This window comes from Acinonyx jubatus, chromosome C1 (genome assembly GCF_027475565.1).
Source record: "Acinonyx jubatus isolate Ajub_Pintada_27869175 chromosome C1, VMU_Ajub_asm_v1.0, whole genome shotgun sequence".
In the NCBI taxonomy this organism is placed as follows: Eukaryota; Metazoa; Chordata; class Mammalia; order Carnivora; family Felidae; genus Acinonyx; species Acinonyx jubatus.
The window spans coordinates 164,663,959-164,686,605 of NC_069381.1; the positions used below are offsets into that span (position 1 = coordinate 164,663,959).

Sequence of the window (22,647 nt, forward strand, 5' to 3'; positions counted from 1 at the left end):
AGGGCACTCAAATATTATACATTGGGTCAAGCTGATCCTGATGGAGCCTTTTACATCTAATGCTACATTACCATGCCTCTAGCTAAATCCCTGAAACACTGCCTCTTCAAGCACAGTTGATCACTGTGAAGCTTGCTAATTCCTAATTAACTATGTTTACGTGTGATTTTCAAATCTTGGCCTTTAGACTAATCCTGGAAGCAGGGAAAATTGTCTATGAATTAAAGTGACTCTTCACAGAATCATTATCTGTATGTCCTTACGTTAAAAACAACAACAACAACAACAAAAAGCTTATTTATTTTAAGTAACTTAGGATCCATGAAAGTTAGGTGGCCAATTTTGTAAGTCCAAAATAGGTCCTGTGCTGTAATTTTCTGCCAGACTACAATCCTGAGTTAGGATATCCTGGTCTTCCCATTTGAAAGCCCATGTCAGTTTGATTCTGGTCATTGGGCTATACCACTCAGTGAGTCTGTGGCCCAATGAAATGATAGTCATTGCCCAGCTCTGCACGACAATTGCCCTGTTGTCCTTCATGCCACTTGGCTGGGGAGCAGAAGCTACCAGTCTAACATTCAGATAAAACAGTGGCCCCTCCAAATATCTCCTTGTTAAAAGCTGGCAGCCTACATACACTCTGTATTAGTGAGCTGGCACTGATATTAGTGAACATGTCACTCTCCTAAGGGAGCACAAAAGAGGGCTGGTTTGCTGGAGTTTGAATCTAATGAACAGCTTTCTCCTATTTTGTGTCGTTTTCTAGGCATTTGACTTGTACAATAGAGAAATCATATTTCAAATTTTCCACGTTGAAAAATTGCCCCTTTTCCGATTTGTCACTGAGAGATGTGAAACAGTTATTTCTGAGGCAGCTTTATTATGGAAAACAGAATAAGTAACTCCTGTCACTCAAATCAAGTCCCCAGGGAGTAGGTCCAATAATGATTCAAAAGCCAGGAATAAGATTAAAAACTAATTTTCTAGGTGGAATGAGGAGCAGGTTCTTTTTCTTCTAAATGAATGGCCCTTTACAGAGGAAACATCGATTCACAAGGTATAAGGAAAAACATTTGAATTCTGCTCCTCCCACGTCTTTCCTTCTAGATGCAGAGATTAGGTGTTAGCTTTGAAACTCTAGGTAGAGTGGGGTGCACACTGACAATGGAAAGGTCAGCTTGAGAGGGACTGAGGAAACTGAGTCTTTCTTCATCTAAAAAATTGTATCTTTATTTAATAGAGAAAATACAAAAAAAAATTACTTTCTTCAAACAAGCTCATCGCCTTAGGCTGCTCCATGGAGATAGGTACGGGCTGTCACTGTTCACGGACCTACCTGGGTACTGCCTGTCCTAAGGAGACTGCAGACGTTCAGGAGCTGGACTTCTCAGGTGTAAAAAAGCTACCAATCCTCTTAAAAAACATAGTGCTAAAAGCCAATCATACTTTCACATTTTGAGTCTAGCATTTGTGCCTAAATTCAATCTGCTTTATTATGAAATTGTCAAAGGTAGCTTTATATTTAAGGTCTATGGGTCGCAGGAGAAAGTCTGTTGACCACAGAAAGTCTCCTCTAAAAAGTGATGTTAATTCCAGAGGCCTGAGTGCCCAAAGGGGCTTGTCTAGAGTTTCTTATCATCTAGATCCCTTGGGAATACTGTGACATGGGGACTTATGGCTAAAAGTTTCTTTCCCATCTGACCTGTGCCCTGAGATATATAAACTCATCAAATCATTGGAAGTTATTGTGCAAATAACACAGTATGTAGAAATAGAGGGGAAAAAAAACCCATAAGCCTCTCACACTAAATAGGAGGATTTTTTTTAATAATTTTTTTAATGTGTATTCATTTTTGAGAGAGAGAGGGACACAGAATGTGAAGAGGGGAGGGGCAGAGAGAGAGGGAGACACAGAACCTGAAGCAGGCTCCAGACTCTGAGCTGTCAGCACAGAGCCCGACACGGGGCTCAAATCCATGAACCATGAGATCATGACCTGAGCCGAAGTTGGACACCTAACCAACTTAGCCACCCAGTCTCCCCTAAATAGGAGTTTTTAACCTAGGGAGTCTACAGACATCCAAGGGGCCCATGAATTCACAGAATCCATGAACTTGAGTGGCAAGAAAATGTACCTTTATTTTCATTTATCTCTGATAAAAATTTAGCGTTTTCTTCAATCATAAATGAAGGCAAAAAACTATAGCAGTCTTAGCAGTACCTGTGACTATGCCCACCAATAGGAATAAGATCTTGTCATCAGATATTACAGTTGTCATAAAAAGCTTGAAACACTGTGCCTCATCATTACTTCAAAATTATGGTAGATATTACACCTGTTGCTAGATCTTATTTAACACATTATTGCTATGTTACTATATTATAACAAACATTTGACAACTGTATTTATTGTAGTTGGTTTCCTTTGTAAAAGTACAAGTTAATTTTATGGACTTAAAAACATTATTCTGAAGGGCACCTGGCTGGCTCAGTTGGGTGGAGCAAGAGACTCTGATCTCAGGGTCACAAGTTCGAACCCCACATTGGTTGTAGAGATTACTTAAAAAAAAAAAAACGAAAACAAATATGAACATCATTCTGAGACTAGGCTACTAGTTGGCCACAGGTATCCATGGTACCAAAAGAGATTAAGAACTTTTGTGTTTATGCCCATTACTTCATTCTGCCTTCTTTCTGTTTCTAGCTATCGTTTCAATCACTTTTTTTTTTAAACCAACATCCTAAATTCCCTTCTCTGTCCCCAAGTGTCCTTTTATTGGTTCAATTATTTAAACCAGATAGGCTTTCACAGCTAAAGTCCTATGGAGAACCGGTCCCTCTGATGAGAATCCTCTTCTCTTCCATCCCCAGATCTGGGCCCCTGTTTGCAGGGCCGACATCTTTCTCACCAGGCAGAGAGAGCTTAAATCCCCTGCCGAGGTGTTCCTTTCCTTCCCAGACAAGATCAACATCTCTCTCTTTTCATTAAGCTTGTCATCACTTGTTCAGTATTCACCTTTCCAGACAGTATGCTATCATGATGGCAAGGCCCAAGTCTGCCTAATCCACCATCATATACCCAGTGCCTAGTACGACACAGAGCATGCAGTGGGGGCTTAATAACACATACATAGATAGGCCATTTTGTAACTTTTGATGTAATATATTTTTTAACTTTTTGATTTAGTGTATTATATGCATTTTTATGTTGCTTTTACTTACTGTAAAGCTGCATATTTTATCAGGTATAAGGACTTTACTGAAATAACTTCCCTCTACTGATCATTTTGCTTCCACCTGTCATTAATACAAATAATGCTACAGGAGGCATTTTCATATGTAACATTTTATTTTTCTTGCTTTGTATTTAGAATTATTTCCTTGGCATAAATTGTAGGAAGAGAAATTAACAGTAAAATGAATGGAATAAATGTCTTCATGGTTTTTGACTTATTCTATGATGCTGCTTTCCAAAAGAGTTTTCTCAATTTGGGGTACTGGGTGACTCAGTTGGTTGAACATCCGACTCTTGGTTATGGCTCAGGTCATGATCTCAAGGTTCGTGGGTTTGAGCCCTGCGACTGGGCTCTGCAGCTGACAACATAGAGCCTGCCTCAGATTTCTCTCCCTCTCCCTCTGTCCCTTACCTGCTCGCACTACTTCTGTCTCTCTCAAAATAAATACAGTTAAAAAAATTAAAAAAAGAGTTTTCTCAATTTAAAATGCCATAAGTAACATAAACAGAACATCTACTAATGAATTTTCAAAATACTTAAAAAACTTTACTAGTTTTTAATTATTATTCTTATGGATTAATCAAAAGACTGGATAAATTTTTGTTGAAAAGAATAAAATAAATAACTTTTCCTTAACTCAAAATGAGGCACCCTAATTTCCCATTAAGTAAAAATATTTTATTAATGGAGAAGTAAGGACAAAGATATTGTCCTAGGAAAGGCAAATTGTTTTAACTTAAATATGACCATTTTGCTAATCAAATGAGTAAAAATTATCATAAAATTCTGACAGAAGTTTAAATATTTGAAAGCAAAGAATAAAATAATCTCTATTATGACAAGAAATTCTAGTATTTATGTCACTTCATATTTGAAAGAAAACAAAGCACATATTTTGTAGAGGCTAACTAGTTGATAGCATACAGAAATTATTAAAAAATTGCACACTAAGAAAATGTTTTGCAAGAAGCCAGAAACAAAATGTATGAGCTGACAAGTTTCTCATTTACTGACATAAATGCCAGAAGGGACTTGTTAGGCAGGAGCGTGTTTCTTATTCTGATTACACCACCCCTCTCCTCCTCAGTAGCCAATCCCGTCTCCAGACAGGGCTGCTTCTCCACAGGGAGCACCAGGTTTCTCTCTCAACAAATGGACGTATGTTGGGTTGTCCTTTCTTGTAGCACTGTAACTGTGCATAGAGCAGTTTGTTGACCTAGGAGGTGGGGCATGTATCTTATTGAAGATGAAGAAAAAAGAGCTAACTAGGGTCTTCTTGCCCTGTCCATAGTCTAGGGAAGGTGTTACAGCTTCCCCATTAAATTCTTTTTAATGGTATTAATTTAATATATGCTAACTCTGTGACGGCCATGTGCAGGACAAAGTACCCGGAGCCACAGTGGCCATGATGGATGAGCTACGTTAACCTGTGGGAGAAGGAATAGAAAGACATTTCCTCCACTTATAAAAATGTGAGGAAGACCAAGAAGGACCTTCCCTATATATTTACATATCCCACTGGGAGAGTCAGGCTCATCAAGCCTTGATATCTGGAAGGAAAACACAAGTGTTGGTAATTGCCATGAGATAATAAAATAAGCACATAAAGAGAAATGTAAGTTCAGGTCACTGTTGCATGGCAGCATGGCATGAAATGATCATAGAATCAAAAGGACAGGGCTGGGAAAGTTCTTTGAACAATGGTTGCTTTTTATGGCTAGCATTTATTGAGTGTCTGTTACATGATAGGCACTGAAGCAGGCATTATTAGTTCATTAATCCCCAAAACTCTGGGAGGTAGGTATGAGCCCTCCCATCTTATAGGTGGGGAAACAGGTCAGAGAACATGATTTGGTTAAGGTTAGCTGGTCGGTGAGAAGTGGAGCTAATCTGTGTGAGTTCAAGCTCACATGCAAGGTATGTAAATGGCACGCAAAAATCATACTGTGGTTAATATGTCCTTATTCAAAGCCACTCAAAACTTGATTCTTCAAAAATAAAACCAGCTGTAAAACAGGATGGGGATAGAAATAACACCCCTTTCTGAAGTGTCAGACTTCTAGAAGTATCACTTAGTGGAAAAAAAATCTCAAATAGCCTTCAGAAAGCACATGCAGTTATAGTTCATGGACCTTTATTCAAAGGTGGCATATCATGGTAGTGAATTTGAGAGGCTGCCTGGGTGGGAATCTGGGCTTGAAGCTATTTCCTTTCTGGATGACTCTGAGCCATCATTTCCCCTTGCTATGTCTCACTTTCTAGTATCCATCAGAGGACCGTATCATTAAATAAGATAGTATACACAAAACATTTAGCATGTAAGTATCAGATACACAATAATCATTCAGTTACACATTAATTATTAGTAGTACTGCTGTTAAAATTATGTTTGCAGGTAAGTCTAATAAGATTGGATCTGGCTCTCTAGAATCAACTATATTAGGTACAGCATAATGGCAGATGATGATAGCTGACCACTACAAGGGCCACCTGTCACCTCTCACTGATGGCAGCAGGAAGGGGCCACTCCACAAGAGGTTAAAAAAACAACTCCAAACTAAGAATATCAACAATGGGCATTTTTATTATGCTTTACATTTTGCAATGCTCTTTCAAAGTCACTTTATTTGATACACAAAACACCACTGTGATGCAGGGAGCGCACTATTCCTAGTTTACAGATGAGAAAACAGGCTCGGAGAATTGAATGCCTTTTCTGGAGTCATGGCTAGTTAAAACAGCAGAGAGTACCACGGTCCACAGATGTGCTGTCCAATTCAGTAGTCATGTGTAGTACTTAAAATTAAATAAAATTAAATACTCAGCTTCTCAGTAGCACAAGCCACATTTCAAGTCCTGAATAGCTATATGTGGCTCATGGCACTCATATTGGACAACACAGATTACAGACCATTTTTACCACCACAGCATATTTTATTCTGATAGAGCTGGCCTATAAAAATGAGAACACCAAGCTATTAATGTGTGATGCCATGCCAGTTTCCACAACAGTAAACCTGATTCTCGCAGAAAGAAGTCAGGGAAGTGGAAAATACTTTATAAATGTTTCTATGCAAAACACTTTAAGCTTTATTCTATAAAGCTAAATTAGTGTGGCACCATCAGAACTGGGCCTAGAATCCCCCAAAGCGCCTAGTACCAGTGCCCTGAACAAAGAATCTATAAATATTTATTGAGTGATTCTATTTGATCATCCATCCAATCTCAAAAAAATATTTCACTATAAGAGAATTTTTCCTGAAGTAAATAAGTGGAATGTAATAAAATGTATGCAATAACCTTCATTAAAATCTTAGGGGCATTTATGGTGGTGCATTTATAAAATTATTCAATGTACACACAAAATCCTCTTATGTTCCAGTATCTTGTCAATGCAGGAGGGTTGTAAATAAGTTTAATCAAAAGAGATGAATACTGGTTAAAATAAATATGTCTAAAGATGAGAAAAGTTTTTGATAGTGATATAAGCCTTAACAAGGAGATATCTGAGGTTTTGCTTCTTGGAATTGTTTATAACATGTCCCAAGTAAATTATGTTAATAGAGCTTCAGTAAATCATAAGTGAGTCTCAACTTTTGCTTCACTTTCTTAGAGCAATGTTAGGAAATAGTTTTCAGAAGTTGAGAAACTAACAATAAATGCTCAGTATGATTTGGAAGCAATATAAAATGCTCAAAAGTTTCAGAAGTTAGTTTCTAGAGTATGACAACACTTAACTCTCTAAGAATTTGCAGCCTTGCCTGGCAGGATGCTGTTGTCAAATTCAAGGTGCATGGGCAAAGATGGAGGCAGTTTCATTTTTTAAATTGACTTTGAAAGTCTTAATGATATATGTGCATTTCATGAAAATATGAGCCTTAGTATAATGGTCTGTTCTCTTTAGACAGATGGGACTCAATTTATGTTCTACATGATTGTACCCCAGAATTTCAGACTTAAGATGTTTGTCATAAATATAGTTAATCTATTATTTTATGAGGGATACTAAATCTCAGCCTCCTGGATTCAGATAGATGTATGCCAAATTTATGATGGCACTTGTCTATAAATGACAGATGCTGTCAAAGCTGAAAACTATCATTTTCTTCTACTAAACAGCACAAGGTCCTGTTGCTAGAGACAGAAAGGGGGGAGGAGGCAGTTACAAAGACCTTGCTGGCTAATCGATGGAGTCCTGTGACCGTTAGAGGAAATGAGAAGTTGTCATTTGGAAAACTTGGCCCCATTTGTAACAACACATAAAAACTATGAAACACACAGGGGCACCCATAAAAATGACGAGGCGAGGGTCTCTCCGTTTGTATCCTCGGCAGAAAGACTCTTCGACGAAACTGAAAATACACTTTTGTAAAGCAATAGGGTAACCATAAAAAGCTAAACTACAGACTTTGCAGGTAAGTTGATAACTACTTTGGGTTCATACTTGAGGAATTGCCCCAATGCAAAAGCACAATATGCTGAAGACTAAAATGAGCTGTTCTGAGGTATTCTGTCTTCTTTCCTTCCTTCTTTTGTCTTTTCTGACACTGTCATCTCACAGTTCCCATGGTAGGGTCATGGGTATAGGATAAACAAAACCATCTCCCTATTCCTAGTGGGAATATTTTAGATGGAATGATTCAGAATGCCACTGAAAATGTGGACGGTGTTCAGGACAACGCAGCTGGACCCTTTGGGGTGCAGTTCAAGGTTTCTGCCATATTGGAGATGCCTTACCCAGTGTCCACCTCTATTTCAGTGAGTATATTTGGCTCTAGACACATAAAATCTATAATTGTCAAACTGGAGCTTTGAGAACATTTGGCAGTTACCCGAAATGAGTGTTTTCATTCAAACTTTCCCTGGAAAAGATCTGTAGCCTCTAAAGCTTTGTTCTATTACAGTTAAATGCTACAGACAACATACTGCAGAGGAACTAAGGATTATTAAGAAAACAAAGCCTTAATGACTCTTCCAATGCCATATATTTTACTGAAAAATATCAATAGTCAGCAAGTAATTTAAAAACAATATATAAAGGTAGTCAGGGGGATGAGTTAAACAGGTGTTGGGTACTAAGGAGGGCATTTTTTTTTTAATATGAAATTGTCAAATTGGTTTCCATACAACATCCAGTGCTCATCCCAAAAGATGACCTCCTCAATACCCATCACCCACCTTCCCCTCCCTCCCACCCCCCATCAGCCCTAAGGAGGGCACTTTTGATGAGACCTGGGCATTGTGTGTGGGTGATGAATCACTAGATTCTACACCTGAAACTAATACTGCGCTGCATGTTAAGTAGTTGGAATTTAAATAAAACTTGGGAAAAAAATTAAAGTATGGTCCTACTCACTAATTCTTAAAAAAGTGGTTTAGTGGTTTCTGACTTGGCCCATTGGGATACTTGTATTTATTCCTAAGTAAGAGAAGTTTAGAAGTAATGGGAATAATGGCATATGCGTTGAACAGGAAGCCCTGACTTCCTGTTCTGACTCTATTGGGATATGAGTGGTGCAACCTCACACAAACTATTTCATGTTTCCTAGATCCATGGTCCTCATCATTACTATATTTTGGAGAGCAGCTTGAAGGTGGTAACTATGTATTATTTTCCTTTGTAGCCCTAATATCTAACACATTTAAAAAAACACAGTAAGTTGGAAGCTCTTTGAGGGCAAGAAAATATCTTTCTGTTCATTGTTGCATCCTAGTATCTGGCCAGATATACATATATGCAATATTATTTAGTATAGATAGTAAATATTTCTTGAATAAATAAATGGACATGAAGTTTGTTGCATGAATAAATAAAAGATGGATACCAATTTCTGCCCTAACAGTCACAGGGCTACTGAGAGGGTCATACAAAAATGTATGTTACTGGATTTTGTAAACTGAATGAATTTAAGGTGTTCCTATTGTTATATTTCAACCAGAACATTCTGGTTTCATTATCTTTGCTCTTAATTGCATTCATAAATATATCTATAGCATTTTGAATCATTCCATCTGCTTTCATCTGTTCAGACAGCAACTGATTAAAGGCTGTTTAGCTCTAAATAGCTTTATATACTTTGAACTAGAAACGGATTTTCCCCAATTGATATATAATTAATTAAAAAAATCTAGTGCTAAAGACTAGACATATGGACCATTAGGGTTGACTATCACAATATTTTATCATTAGGTTGATTATAAAAATATTTTATTATTTTCAAGAAATAGGGTTTTTTGAAGGCTCTGGTTTTCTTTGAACCTGTTATGAGGGGTTAAATACTGTCACAAAGAGCATTCAGTTTGATGTATAGGGCATATTAGCACAGGGAAGTGTACCGTCATATGGCATTATGACACTTGAACTCCAGGGAGATATTTGGGTCGAGTGTCTGGCTAATACGTCCCAGTCATCTTCCTGAAGCTGCTTAATGCTTGCTGTGTTTTGACCCTAATTCTCCTAAAGCACATTTCTCCTCCCTCCTACCATGTTTTGAACTCCCATTGATGCATCGTTAAAAGTTGGGATAGATCCTGGGAGACCAGGAAGCCATTTCTTTGGATTTTACATTTAACTCTACCTCAACTTCTAACATGTGAATGGGACAACTATTTTTAACTGCCTTTAATGAAACATATTTAATTTTTTCAATCATGTGGTCAGAGCTTCTTACAGTAAGTGAAATACACACTCTTATAACTTAAGCTCATTTTGTATACTGACCTGAGAGAAAAAAAAGAAAGCTTGCCATGATACCCTGAAATTTTTATATCTGATAGCTCCATCAAAGTAAATCTACTTGTATTGCACAGACCCAGCTACAATATGAGCCACATTATATCTCCAAATGTATCATAAAATAAACAAAAAAAGGTTGTCCCAAGTGCCAAAATAGCAAGTAATAAAGCTTTTCTAACTCTTGGAAGATCGTTAGGCTGCTTCTAAGAATAAATAATCTGTGCTCTTAAGGAACAAACAGAGGTTATCTGTTGGTCCAATGCTCCCTGTTAGGTACTCTGAAATAATACTTTTCCTTGACTGATGTTTGGTGAATCCCAGGATGCTCCACTCCCAGGAGTTCCTTTCCTTGATATCTATTTCCTCTCCCTCAAGATTTGTGCCAATTGAACATGATTTGTTCTCTATTGCTAAGTTACTGATGCTAAAATATGAGAATGGAAATGGAATTAGCTGGTCATGTGGTTGCTGTGAACATCTGGATATTTGAAATCTGGTGGCTGAGACATCAAGTAACCAACACGTTCACTTTTGATTTAAATATCTAAGAACTTTCTCTGTAGCTACTGCACATGTCTGCTTGATAGGAACTCCTCATTCAGAAATGAAAGACCAATGCTAGGGAAATTCGGTCTCATAAGAATTGGCAGTCAACCATGACTTTGCACTGTGACTTACTCTAAGTGTTGGTTGATTTCTTAGAGACAAATAAAACATTTGTCTCAAATAAAACATTGTCTCAAATAAAACATTTTGGTCAGTTAAGTGTCATAGTCGCTATTCCTCTGCCCTTTCCCTTCCTCTTCCTCTCTACATTCCACGTAGACCATTTATGAAGGACTGGATTTCAAGTCTTCTGTTTTTCTAAAACAGAGTTTTAAATGGAATCAAAACCAGTTTCTGAAAAATCTAGGACTCTGACAAAGCTGTGGGAGCTTTTTAAGGATTCAGAAATAGGTAGTTAGCAATAGATTACACATTACATTGTTTAGACCAGATTTCTCAGCTGGGCAAAGTTTCTAATTTTCTAACTTGAAAGTTCTACTAAATGCATGTGGGAATTCTTGCTTAGACACTGATATTCAGTTGAAGGTGACAGAAGAACATATATCTATTTAGCAAATACAACCCACTTTATTTTTAAGTAGTGCCACCTTTCAACAACTTTGGTATTGCTTTTGTGGATATGACAGAACAAATAAAATAAGTTCATTAGTGTTAATATTTATAGAAAACATAGGGAAAGGAAGAAGTAATCTGAATAAGCTGACCAATGAATTACCAAATAATTTACACATATCTTGAGTACGGAAACATGGAAAATGAGGTAACTCCAAAATGTCACTGGTTACCATTACTTCTAGTCCAAGTCTGGACAATGACACAGTGAGTGAGGCCAATGCTGTTAGACCACAAGTACTTTGCAGTGGATAGAGAAGTGGCGGAGGAAGCAGAGGATGCAGGGTCAGAGACCACCACATAGCTACTGAGGAAGAGATTCTGTGGCTCTCTCCCTACTCTCACCCCCTACGGTTCTTCTAGACCTCAGTTCTCTTTCCTACTTGATTCTAGTGTGTACTTAATGCTCACGAGGCAAACACAAGTGCTTAGAAAGTCTCTTTCACTAAGCTGTCACTAGTATTCGACAGTAGGAATAAGTCCCTTGAATTGTTTAAATTTTCACATGTGTTCATTGGGTACCTTGTAGGTATAAGGTACTCAGGCCCCTGAGTAGGTATTGTGACCCAGGCCCCTGTATTTGGATTTTCTATTTCCACATTGCTTTTTCCTTGGCTGTGTATCTTAGTCTTTGACTTTTTTTTTCATGCTTCCTTTCCTCTTCTTCCACGTCTTTCCTTCTCTTTTTAATTGTCTTCTCTACTTTTGTTGATCCTTCTCTATTTTTAATATTTTCTTTCCACTCAATAGTTTTGCTACTATCCCTAGACAAACCCAATTCCCAAGTAATAATATAACTAAGGGGAGCACTGAGCATACACAACAGCAATACTGGAACATTCACAACACCTACCAACTGTGCTATTAGCTTGCAACACAAAATAAACTGAAAGAATGGGCTCACATTGTTTTATCATTTTGTGTATAAGTTCTGCTTTGCTTCAAGAGCATAATTCAGGTAATAAAACCTTTGGCAGGGTATGTTTCATAGAGGCAACAATATCTCGTAGAAAATGAAACGAGGCAGGAAGTCAGGAGATGATGGATCCTGTTCTTCCAAACACTGGGTAACCTCCAGTAATAACTGCTGCAATATGGACTTTGCCTTAGTTTGCTATTTCGTAAACTGTGGATAATGCTTTATCCTAGTATCTGATAGACCTGGGTGAAAGATTAATTACATAACATACATAAAAAGACTTTATTCTTTAGAAGGGAAGAGGTGTGATGTAATAATCTAGTATTATCTGTTCATCAGATAACATGATTTAGTGATTCCATCACACAAAGAACAAAAAGGTTTTCTTATCAAATTTGGGTTAACTCAACCCTAGGCTGTAGAGCTCTTAGAAGCAGCATTCCTGGGACCTGATCAATAATTGTCCTTTCCTAAATAGTCTTTTTGCCTGACCAGGCTATCTGAAAGTTCCTCTTATAGTAGTGGATTTGCTCTTCTCCAAAGGCCCTGAGCAGCCACAGGAAAGCATTGTTAAGTCTTCCCCTCAAATTTTACAAGGATTTGAAGAGCAGAAGAGATTCAGAAGAGAAGTGTGTTTGTGTATGTGTTTGTGTGTGTAAATGCATGTGCACGTGCACTTCCAACAACAGAGAGGTCCCTGAAGACAGAGTCAAACATAAGGGAAAGGGATATAATCTGTTAGTCTCCTTTCATAGACACTGTTCTTCAGTTAGTGAAACGAGATTACTTATCTATCTTGCTCCCTGAAGGGCAGTTGTGTGTGAAAGTCTTTTAAACATCCAATTTCATGATATACATGCTAGAAGAGTGATTTTTTTCTCTTCTTTCTGAGTCATTCAGTTTGAATCTACTCAGAAAAACTGCTGATTCATTGGACTATGAAATACAGACTCTTATTTTTTTAACTTTTTTTTTCTTTTTACTTTTTTAATGTTTATTTACTTTTGACAGAAAGAGAGAGAGACAGAGCACAAGCGGGGTAGGGGCAGAGAAAGAGGGAGACACAGAATCCAAAGCAGGCTCCAGGCTCTGAGCTGTCAACACAGAGCCCGATGTGGGGATCAAACTCATGAACCACAAAATCATAACCTGAGCCGAAGTCAGACACTTAACTGATTGAGCCACCTAGGCACCCCTGAAATGCAGACTCTTCTTAGGAGGCATTTCCTAGTAGCCCATTTCCAATTATGTAAAGTTCTGTTAGTCAATTCATAACTTTTAAATAGCTCCCTTAAAATCCTCAAGTTCATGTAACTATGAGGGGAACTCTACATAGATCTTCAAAAATCAAAATCTCTTATTACTGAACACATTTCCAGATTCATTCAATAATGCCACTCTCAGAAAACTTCACCTTTTTGTCCCTCCACTCCCCTTTACTGCGGTAAAAGAATATAAAAATGTCTATTAATAAACAACTTTAAGAATTCCTTCACTGAAAATAGCTATAGCAAAAACCAAACATAAAGTGAATAAAAAGGTAACAAACTCAGTATTTTAGATTAGATCCATTTCTTGATTTTTGTCTAAACACATTGTGACCAAGTAGCCTCTGCTTATTTTCATGCATATATACATATACATATATATATATATATATATTTACACACACACATATATATACTTAAATGTATATATTTAACAACATGGAATGGTAACATATCAAATGCCTAGATTCCGTGCAAACACATAACCCTTCCTGTGAAGGAAACATATTAATATCATAAAAACAAATCATGGAGAGTAACATGCAACTGCCGAGGGGAGGAGTGTAGGGTTGGGGCAGGGGACCAGGAGAAACACAAAGAATGTAAAGAACAAAAAGTGTCATTGACCTGATTTGTCAGAGCTGTTGCCTGTGATTGGAGTGATGGAGCAGCTGGGATTAGCCTTTGCGCTGTCCTTGGAAGAAACCATTTTGGGTTTATTTTTCGTTGCCTCTAGTGCTTTGACCTTCTTGGCATGTTTACTTCCTTTGTAGTGGGCCTCGGCCTGGCTCTACAAAGGAGAACAAATCAGGCTCATTTTTTTTGCTACTTACAAACACCACAATGGATGATCATGCAGGAAAATATACATTCATTCATAGGCACCACGGACATTTACAACTCAGCACTCAACTACGGTTTTGGCATTTCATGAAGTGGCCAACCAGTATCTAAGGGGTTTTTGTACATTGAAACCTTCTCTATAGCACAGAGGACCTGTGTCTTTTAAAATCAGACATTACGTGAGTGGACAACAGCACCAGGCCACAATTGTGATGATGGTGAGCTTTGTCATCAGCTCCCTCCCAATACTCCCTGTGGGGTTACTTTTCAAACATTTAGCTGGCATCAAGCTGCTTTGGGTATGTCCTTCCACAAACATCCCACTTTGTTTCCCTTCAGCTAAAAGCCTGTTTGCCCTGTATCTACTTTCTTCTGGGCTCTGCTCTGAGAGCAACTGACGTGACAAAGCAACTTGCTGGTGGGTGGAAATGGTGCTACATTTTAGAGTCATCTACATGTGCTTCATGCATCATTTTGATGATTCCAGTTCCAAGAACAGATAATTTATTTTTATTTATTTATTATTTATTTATTTTAATTTTTAATGTTTATTTTTGAGAGAGAGAGAGAGATACAAAGCACTAGTGGGGGAGGGGCAGAGAGAGAGGGAGACACAGAATCTGAAGCAGGCTCCAGGCTCCGAGCTGTCAGCGCAGAGCCTGATGTAGGGCTTAAACCCAGGAACCATGAGATCATGACCTGAGGCAAAGCTGGTCACTTAACTGACTGAGCCACCCAGGCGCCCCTCAAGAACAGATAATTTAAGCCACAGAGGAGGTAGGGACAATCCTTGTTTCTCATCTCAGATGAGATTCTGAAGTCAAAGCAGTTAGGGTTTCACTCACTTATACACAAAGTATAGGTGGAACTGTGACTTCAATACTAGATCGAAAGGAAGAAAAGAAATCAAGACAAGTGACTACTAAAAATCTTTAAAAATCAAAAACCAGATTACAGTAAAACAAGAAAACATTTGGTCAATTTGTTGACATTTGAAAAACCTCTCTCTGCCTAAAGAACACAGATTTTATATTTTGGGCATCTAGCACTAATAAACATATTAACAAAAGAATCTAAGTTTATTTGCTTCAATTTCATTTTGAATAGAACCTGAAAATACAAACATGCATTTGACAGAAGCAAACAAAAAAACAAAACAAATTAAAACATATATTATCTGGTATATTAGCTTAGTTATAAAGGAGAAATAGATGATAAACTTATCATAAAATGACTTTTCATTAGAGAATTTCTAAAATAAAAACTTTATAAAATGTCAGTTTTCCTTATACATGTATGTGTTTGAAGATGGTTGCACTAGTGTTTTCACTCATTTTCCTCAGCAAGCTGAATACAGATGGGGTGCGTATGTGTGAATGTGCACACATGTGTAAGTAGGGAGATGAGAGTAAAAATGGACAGAAGGAGCCAGGTTTTAATTCTGTATTTCAACTAAAGATATGTAAGTGATTTTCTTAGCATTGAACGCTGATCACCCAAGGTCAATAGCCTTGTATTGACTTATATTGGTTTGCTTAAGGACTTGGTTTGCTATAGTTGGTTTGCTTAAGGACTTCTCATGTTGATCTCTGTCAAGCTGGAAAAAAATAACGATACCAAGGAAGGAGAAAAGTACAACATAAGTTCTTTATGTATTATGAACTAAGAACGGTTAAGTCTAGTTGATATAGATGGTTGGATATAAATTAAGAAAATACACAAATAAAAATTTAAAAATTGATAACATGAAGTAATAATAATAATGACTAATATTACTGAACCACTGCCAAGCATAGTTCTAAATGTATTATGTGTATTGGCTCATTTAATCCTCATAATACTCTTTGAGGTGGGTACCATTGTCAATTAGCATTTTACAAACAGAAAACTAGGCACAGAGAAGTTAAATAACATGTCAAAAGTCACACAGGTAGGTGTAGAAGCCGTTCTGTAGATCTGGAATGCTTACATTGGATACCCCTATTTAATGATTTGCCCACACATTTACGTACACATACTCACACTAAGTTAACATTATAATTTTATTAAAAGGGAAAAGTTACAAAAAAAAGCATGCTGCTTTTAATGACTCAGTGAAAGAGTATGTCTTAATAGAAGTTTCTATGAGTAGGAAAAAACTACTTAATTCATGGAAAATATACTAGTATAGTACCTTAGGCCTGATCCTTCTGCTGAAGAGCTCAGAAAGTCTTACTTTTTAGGTATATAACAATTTCTACATGGTATCAGGAGACCTAATAACTCATCTTTCCAGTATACTAAATAGTGTGATGTTACTTTAGTGCCCTTCGGCTAATGAAACGTACGGTTCTCTAAATAAAACCTCCTAGCACAAGATAAGCAGAGTGTCATTTCCTCAATTACAATTTCCTGGCATCACTGCAGAAAGTTAACAGCATCAATTAGCACTTGAGATAAAGATCCAGCTAAGTGATGCCTCACTGGATGCCAAGATGGAAAGAACTCTCCATAGCCATGATCCACTTCCCTTTTGAGTTTTGGGGCATGGAGAGAAGTGCACCAAGGGAATTTAGCTTCTACTGAATGTTACTTGGGAAGGACTGTGGAATAAAGATAGTGGCAGGCACCACTCCCTCACATTTGCATCTTTCCAACTCCCGTGTGGTATTCTTGGTACTAGCACTTTGCTATCCTCAGTACTGTGTCTGGGGCAGTGTCAACAGCTTCTAAATCCTGGGCAAATCTTCAAGTGAAACTGAGACACTGTTAAATAGTAACACGATTAACCTGACTTCATTATCTAGGACTCTCCTTAGTTGAGGAACGAAAGAAACAAGGACAAGAGCCAGAAAACCCATGAACTAGGCAACACAATCAAGCCCAATCAACAATGGTTCTTGTATCACTTCTAAGAGACCTGGTTGACCAAACTGACTTACTTTACACCTCAGTGACTAAACAGCAGACATGTATTTGTCTAGCTCTAATGGCTTGCTTTCTGCTTCCCCGCCAAAAGTGCTACCATGACCCTAACTGGCAATGATCAAAGAAACCTCTTGCCAAGAATTGTCAGAATTCAAAAGTCACCTAAACCACCATACTGACTTCCACATAAGAATTCATCAGTATCTAGGTCTTTCTCTCACAGGTCACCCCAGTAGCAACCTGACCATCTACTGGCAGAGGAATAGCTTCGACAGGAAATGACATCCTGGAATTTTCTCTTCTGTTTATCTCCATTTTTGTTACTAAAGCCTTTTGTTTTCCCAAAATCTCTACATCTCTCCTCCCCAGTGGACCCCACTGGTCCAAACAAAAAAAGTTAAAGACAGAGATAATGCATTGCTTCAAAAATAAAAACATAACACTAAAAATTTCTAAAATGCACTACACTCCCATTTCTGGTTTTTACCTTATTCCTAATTTGGACTTCAGAGAGGTGCCTTGGATCTTGAAACATGACATTAAACTGTGCTCATTTTGTATAGAAAGGACAGTCCAAAGACAAACTTACAAAGTGGCGAAGAACAAAGTCCTCAACTATTTATTTACCAATAAGTCCCATCCGGTTGCTTTTTGAAAACTAATGAGAACTCTTTCCTTCATTAAATAAATTGCATCAGTAAAACTATTGGTGCCTATTTTTCTGAGACCTTAGATTTCAGTGTGTTAAGCAGTGCTACATGGGAAATAGAAGAGGTCAGTTACTTTTCAGAAAAACTCTATACACTAAAAGGCCAAATAAGAAAGAGGTCAGATGAACTACCATAAAAATGGGCTACATTAAAATGGGAAAACATTATTATTGTTGCCCAAAAAATTATTTAGTACCTGCCACGTGCTAGACATTGAGAAAGATTAAAAATAAAGACCCCTACTCACAAGAGTGGTTGGAAGGAAAAGAAAGGCTTGCAAATAACTGCAACTCAAAGCAGAGAGTGGAATTGTAAAGTGGGGTGTAAAGAGCAACAAAGAGGAATAGGAGTTAGAGAAGGGGCAAATCTCTTTGGTTTGGAGGCAATCACGGAAGCTTCATGACAAAGGGACATTCCAGCTGGGGCCTGCTCTGGGGGTGGGGTTCTGAAGTGGCAATGTGGAGGGGCACAACAGGGAAAGAGGGTCACATGGTGCTACTCTGAAAATTATTATCCCCTGTAAAGCAGAAATGTATAATAGTGTTCTACAGTTAAAACAACAAATGTTCTTTTCATAGGCATCTTGTAGAGAAAATGGTTATAAAGTAAGATGATGCTTTTGCATCACAGATTTTATCCTCTGCTCCAAACTATAATCCTATATTAAAACAACAACTAAATTATTTATATCGAAGCTTTAATAATTGTTTGAGATAAAAGCATGGCACTTAAAATACTACAGCTAAACATATTAAGAAACAAACTAAAGACTAATAAATAGCTAAATCATTATTTAAATCTTTACTTTAACACAGACTATTTTTAACTATTAAAAGGCTTTTTGCATATTGTTGCATTGACAAAATCACACACTTTCAGAGACAAAGCTACAGCATATGAAACATAAAATGCACCCAAGAGCAAGGCTTACTTAATCCAAAGATTGCTAGTAAATCTTTCTGCTGGTATTTGCAATTGTAAGGCTTACACTATCAGTAATGACATACTACTGGCTTTGATATTTACTTCATTCAATCCTCAATCTATTGGGATCTATTGAAAACAAAGTCCAGACAAAATTATAACCAATATGAGCTTTTTAGTTTACAAAGACATAATGTCCTTGCTAATTTCTAATTTATAGCTAAGTGAAACACTCCAGGTTGCTACAATCTGTGCATAGTCGCCACTCTGTGCAACTCCAGGAATGAGTGAATGGTGTGCTCTGGATTCCTGCATGGCCAGAGTTCCCGCCATACCGTTTCATATTCAATGGCTTTAGAGTACATATGTAAAAAAAAAAAAAAAAAAAAACAAACAAACCATCAACTCCAAATATTTCTATATTGCTAAAGAGAAAAGACATGGTTCTCTAGGAAGAAATGATGTGCATTCTGGACTGCTAATTCTCTTTGGGCTCAATTTAGATTCTATCAAATACCATTAGACAAAAGTGGAGTTCTTGGGTTGCTGCTGTTTTAAAATGCCAGTATTTGAAAACATGAGCTTTACACATATATTTGTTCACGTTATCAAAACATTCCCATGTAGGCAAATTAGCTCATTTCTTTCTTTAGTGGGCTTTAAGTTATCAAGTTAATTTTTCAAATGTAGCCTATTAGTCAGCTAAAAGTCTCAAAGCTCGTGTTTCTGGAACATGATTCACTGGTGGAATTACTTTACATATTGAAACATGGAGAAGCTATAAATGGACCTAACAACTATGATAGAATTTACATAATGAACTAGAAAAACACTGCAGTTTGAGTTTAAAATCATTGAGAATACAGCAAAAAGTCTTTTTTTTAAAGTGCTTTAAAAAAATTAAATTGTTTTTTGCAAAGTTCCAAGTGAAGAAAATTTTGCATCATTTTTCCAGTGAGTTTTATATTTCAATTATGTGAAGGTGAATTATTAATTTAATTAATTAATTAATTTAGAGAGAGCATACACAAGCAGGGGAGGGGCAGAGGGAGAGGGAGAGAGAGAATTCCAAGCAGGCTCCATGCCCAGCCAAGTGTGGAGCCCAACACAAGCCTCTTTCTCATGACTGTGAGATCATGACCTGAGCCAAAATCAAGAGATAGACACTTAATCGACTGAACCACCTAGGCACCCAATAGGTGGATTATTAATTTTAGATGATTTCCAGCAATCTAAGATTCTTCTCCTGAATATTCACCTATACCATACGTTTCCAGTTAGGGTTGAGTAAAGCAGGGCATTAAAGAGACAGTTAGTTATATGAACTTGACCATGTCAACTGTGATCTGAGCCCCAGATGCTTTAAGATGAAACCAAATCATTTCATTTCATTGAATTCTGCTCTCTCCTCCTTATTCTTTCCTTTTTTTTTTTTTTCAAATTAGGCCACAGTTAAAAAACAACTCAATCATACATATGTGTCAAGATGAAGTTTGTTCCAGAATATTAATTTCCAAATTCTATTCATGAATATCACAAATTACAGAGATTGTATTTTGAAAATATTTTCCCCCACCAACCTAAGGTTTATGAGAATTTTTTTCAACATAAATCACGGATAAGAAAATGAGATTTATTTAATGTCACAATTTCTTTAACATCATGAGAATTTAGTTAAGAATTAAGCAAAAAGTATCTGAAATGCTTACCCTAAGAAAATAAGACTGCTTACTCTCCATTTCATATTACATTACAATTTTGAAAGATATATTTATCTTGTTGTCTGGGCTTGGGGGGTCAATATTTGAGTCAATTTAATAATAAATGTATGTGTAAACTCCTAGTATTTGCTCTACAGTTCAATCGAGGCAAGATGAAGTAAATAAAACCCAGGAAAATATGCCCTTAACTTATCCCCCAAATCATAAGGGAGCTAATCATGAACTCCACATAGAATGCATTTATAAACCAGATTCTCTAAGTTATTATGCCCCAAATGGGAAAATTAGTGTTCTGTACACCAACATAATCTTGACTATGAAATAATGAGAACATTTATAAATTATAAAAATATCTAATTTTCTCTAAGAATTATGCATATGGGGCCTAATGTGTTAGAACTTTTAAATCTTAGAGTTTTTATGCAACACATGGATACCGTCTTTTATTTTTATAGTATGCTACAAAACATTAAGGATTCGGTAATAATTACTTAATATTCTTGAGTCACTTATTTTATGATTTTCCCAAAAGTGGAAACTATCTACCTCTCCCAAATTATCTTCACATCTTATATTAAACTGGGAAATTTTAGTTGCTCATTCTCAGCTACCTTGAAATATAAAGAAGGGCAATTCAGAATTTACAGTGATTTCACAGCTACATTCTAAGTATCTAATATGTTTGAAAGTGCTGCTATCTTTCAGTGGGGAAACGGATTGCCATTATGTGCTTTATAAGAGTGATTGTTGGTACTCAATGATAAGTAATGCAGTATAACTCAGGTCTACACATTAAAGCTGTGAGTCTATAGCTAACTAATTCAAGTCTTCTGATGGTCTTTTAAATTAGGCTCCCAGGCTTCCACACATTAATTTTTAATCAGTCTAGAAGGTATTACATTTACTTCCATTCCCATATTAAGGAAATTTACATAAATGATACAAAATAAATCTAAAATTAGAATTTGCATTGTGTCTCCTTATATTTGATATATAATATCTGTAAAGTAGACAAAAGTGGCAAAGTAACTTTGAAAGTGCAGTGATCAGAAAACTGGTTGAAGAATGGCGTTAGTAATATGTTATAGATGTTTAATATATTATTTATGTATCATTACTCATTTTAAAATCTCTTTTACAAAGTAGTTTTTAGTAAAACTCATACCTCCAAGCCCTAAACCAATTTTTAAACCCTAGCATACATTTTATAATTCAAAATTAAGTGAATATGTAAATGTAAAGACTAATACCACACCCTTTCAAAACATACAGATAAAACTAAGTAAAAATGATGCAATTGTACATATTTAGTAGTCACTTAGCTAACCTGAGTCATATTAAGGTGGTCTCTACACTAAAGTACAAGATTAAACTAGAAATTTTCATTCCAGATTAATCTTGTCAATGTTCTCATATGTAAGATATTGGTCTACTGGAGGCAAAACTAAAATAAAAATGCCTATAACTTCAATTTACCCATAAAAAATTTTAAAAAAATATAAAATACCCATAAATATAAAAAATATAAATTTACCCAATATAATCAGCGAGGTGGACTTCTAGTTTCTGAATCTGTGTGATATTGTCTAAAAGTTCTATCACTGGGGTGCCTGGGTGGTTCAGTAAGTTGAATGCCGGACTCTTGATTTCAGCTCAGGTCATGATCTCGTGGTTGGTGGGATGGGGCCCCATGTTGGGCTCTGTGCTGACAACAGGGAGCCTGCTTTAGACTTCATCTCTCCTTCTCTCTCTGCCCCTCCTCCAGTCATGCGTGCACGCATGTGTGTGTGCTCTCAAAATAAATAAATAAACATTTAAAAATTCTATTCACCAATAATAGTCACAACAAAGGTTGTTCATATAATGTATGATAATAATTAAAGTGAACTGTGTCTTACTCATCTTTGAGTCTTCTGAAGTACTTATTGTATGGTACAGACTCAATAAAATGTTTTTGAATTGAATATAATACATATATTGGACAGAGTAGGAAAAATCTTCTAAAAGCAGGAATTTAATGCCGACAGTTCATTCATCCTTTATTTCAACAAATGCATATTGAATACCTGTTATGTTTTAGGCATCATTCTGAGTGTTGTGGGATGCAGGTCTAGTAAAACTTATATTCTAGCATGGGAGATAGATAATAAAATATAAATTTATATATATTTAAGGGTAGTGTTAAGTGATAAGTGATACATTTA

At 36.6% G+C, this 22,647-nt stretch overlaps 1 protein-coding gene across 10 annotated transcripts in view; it reads right to left on the reverse strand.

Moving 5' to 3' along the window:
• Nucleotides 1-22,647, reverse strand: part of ZNF385B (zinc finger protein 385B) — a 313,431-nt gene that overhangs the window by 16,765 nt on the left and 274,019 nt on the right. For all 10 annotated transcript variants that reach the window (XM_027055374.2, XM_027055373.2, XM_027055380.2 and 7 more), the window contains one exon: nucleotides 13,966-14,128. In XM_027055374.2, the coding sequence (XP_026911175.1) occupies nucleotides 13,966-14,128 (163 nt within the window). The remainder of the gene's footprint in view (nucleotides 1-13,965; nucleotides 14,129-22,647) is intronic.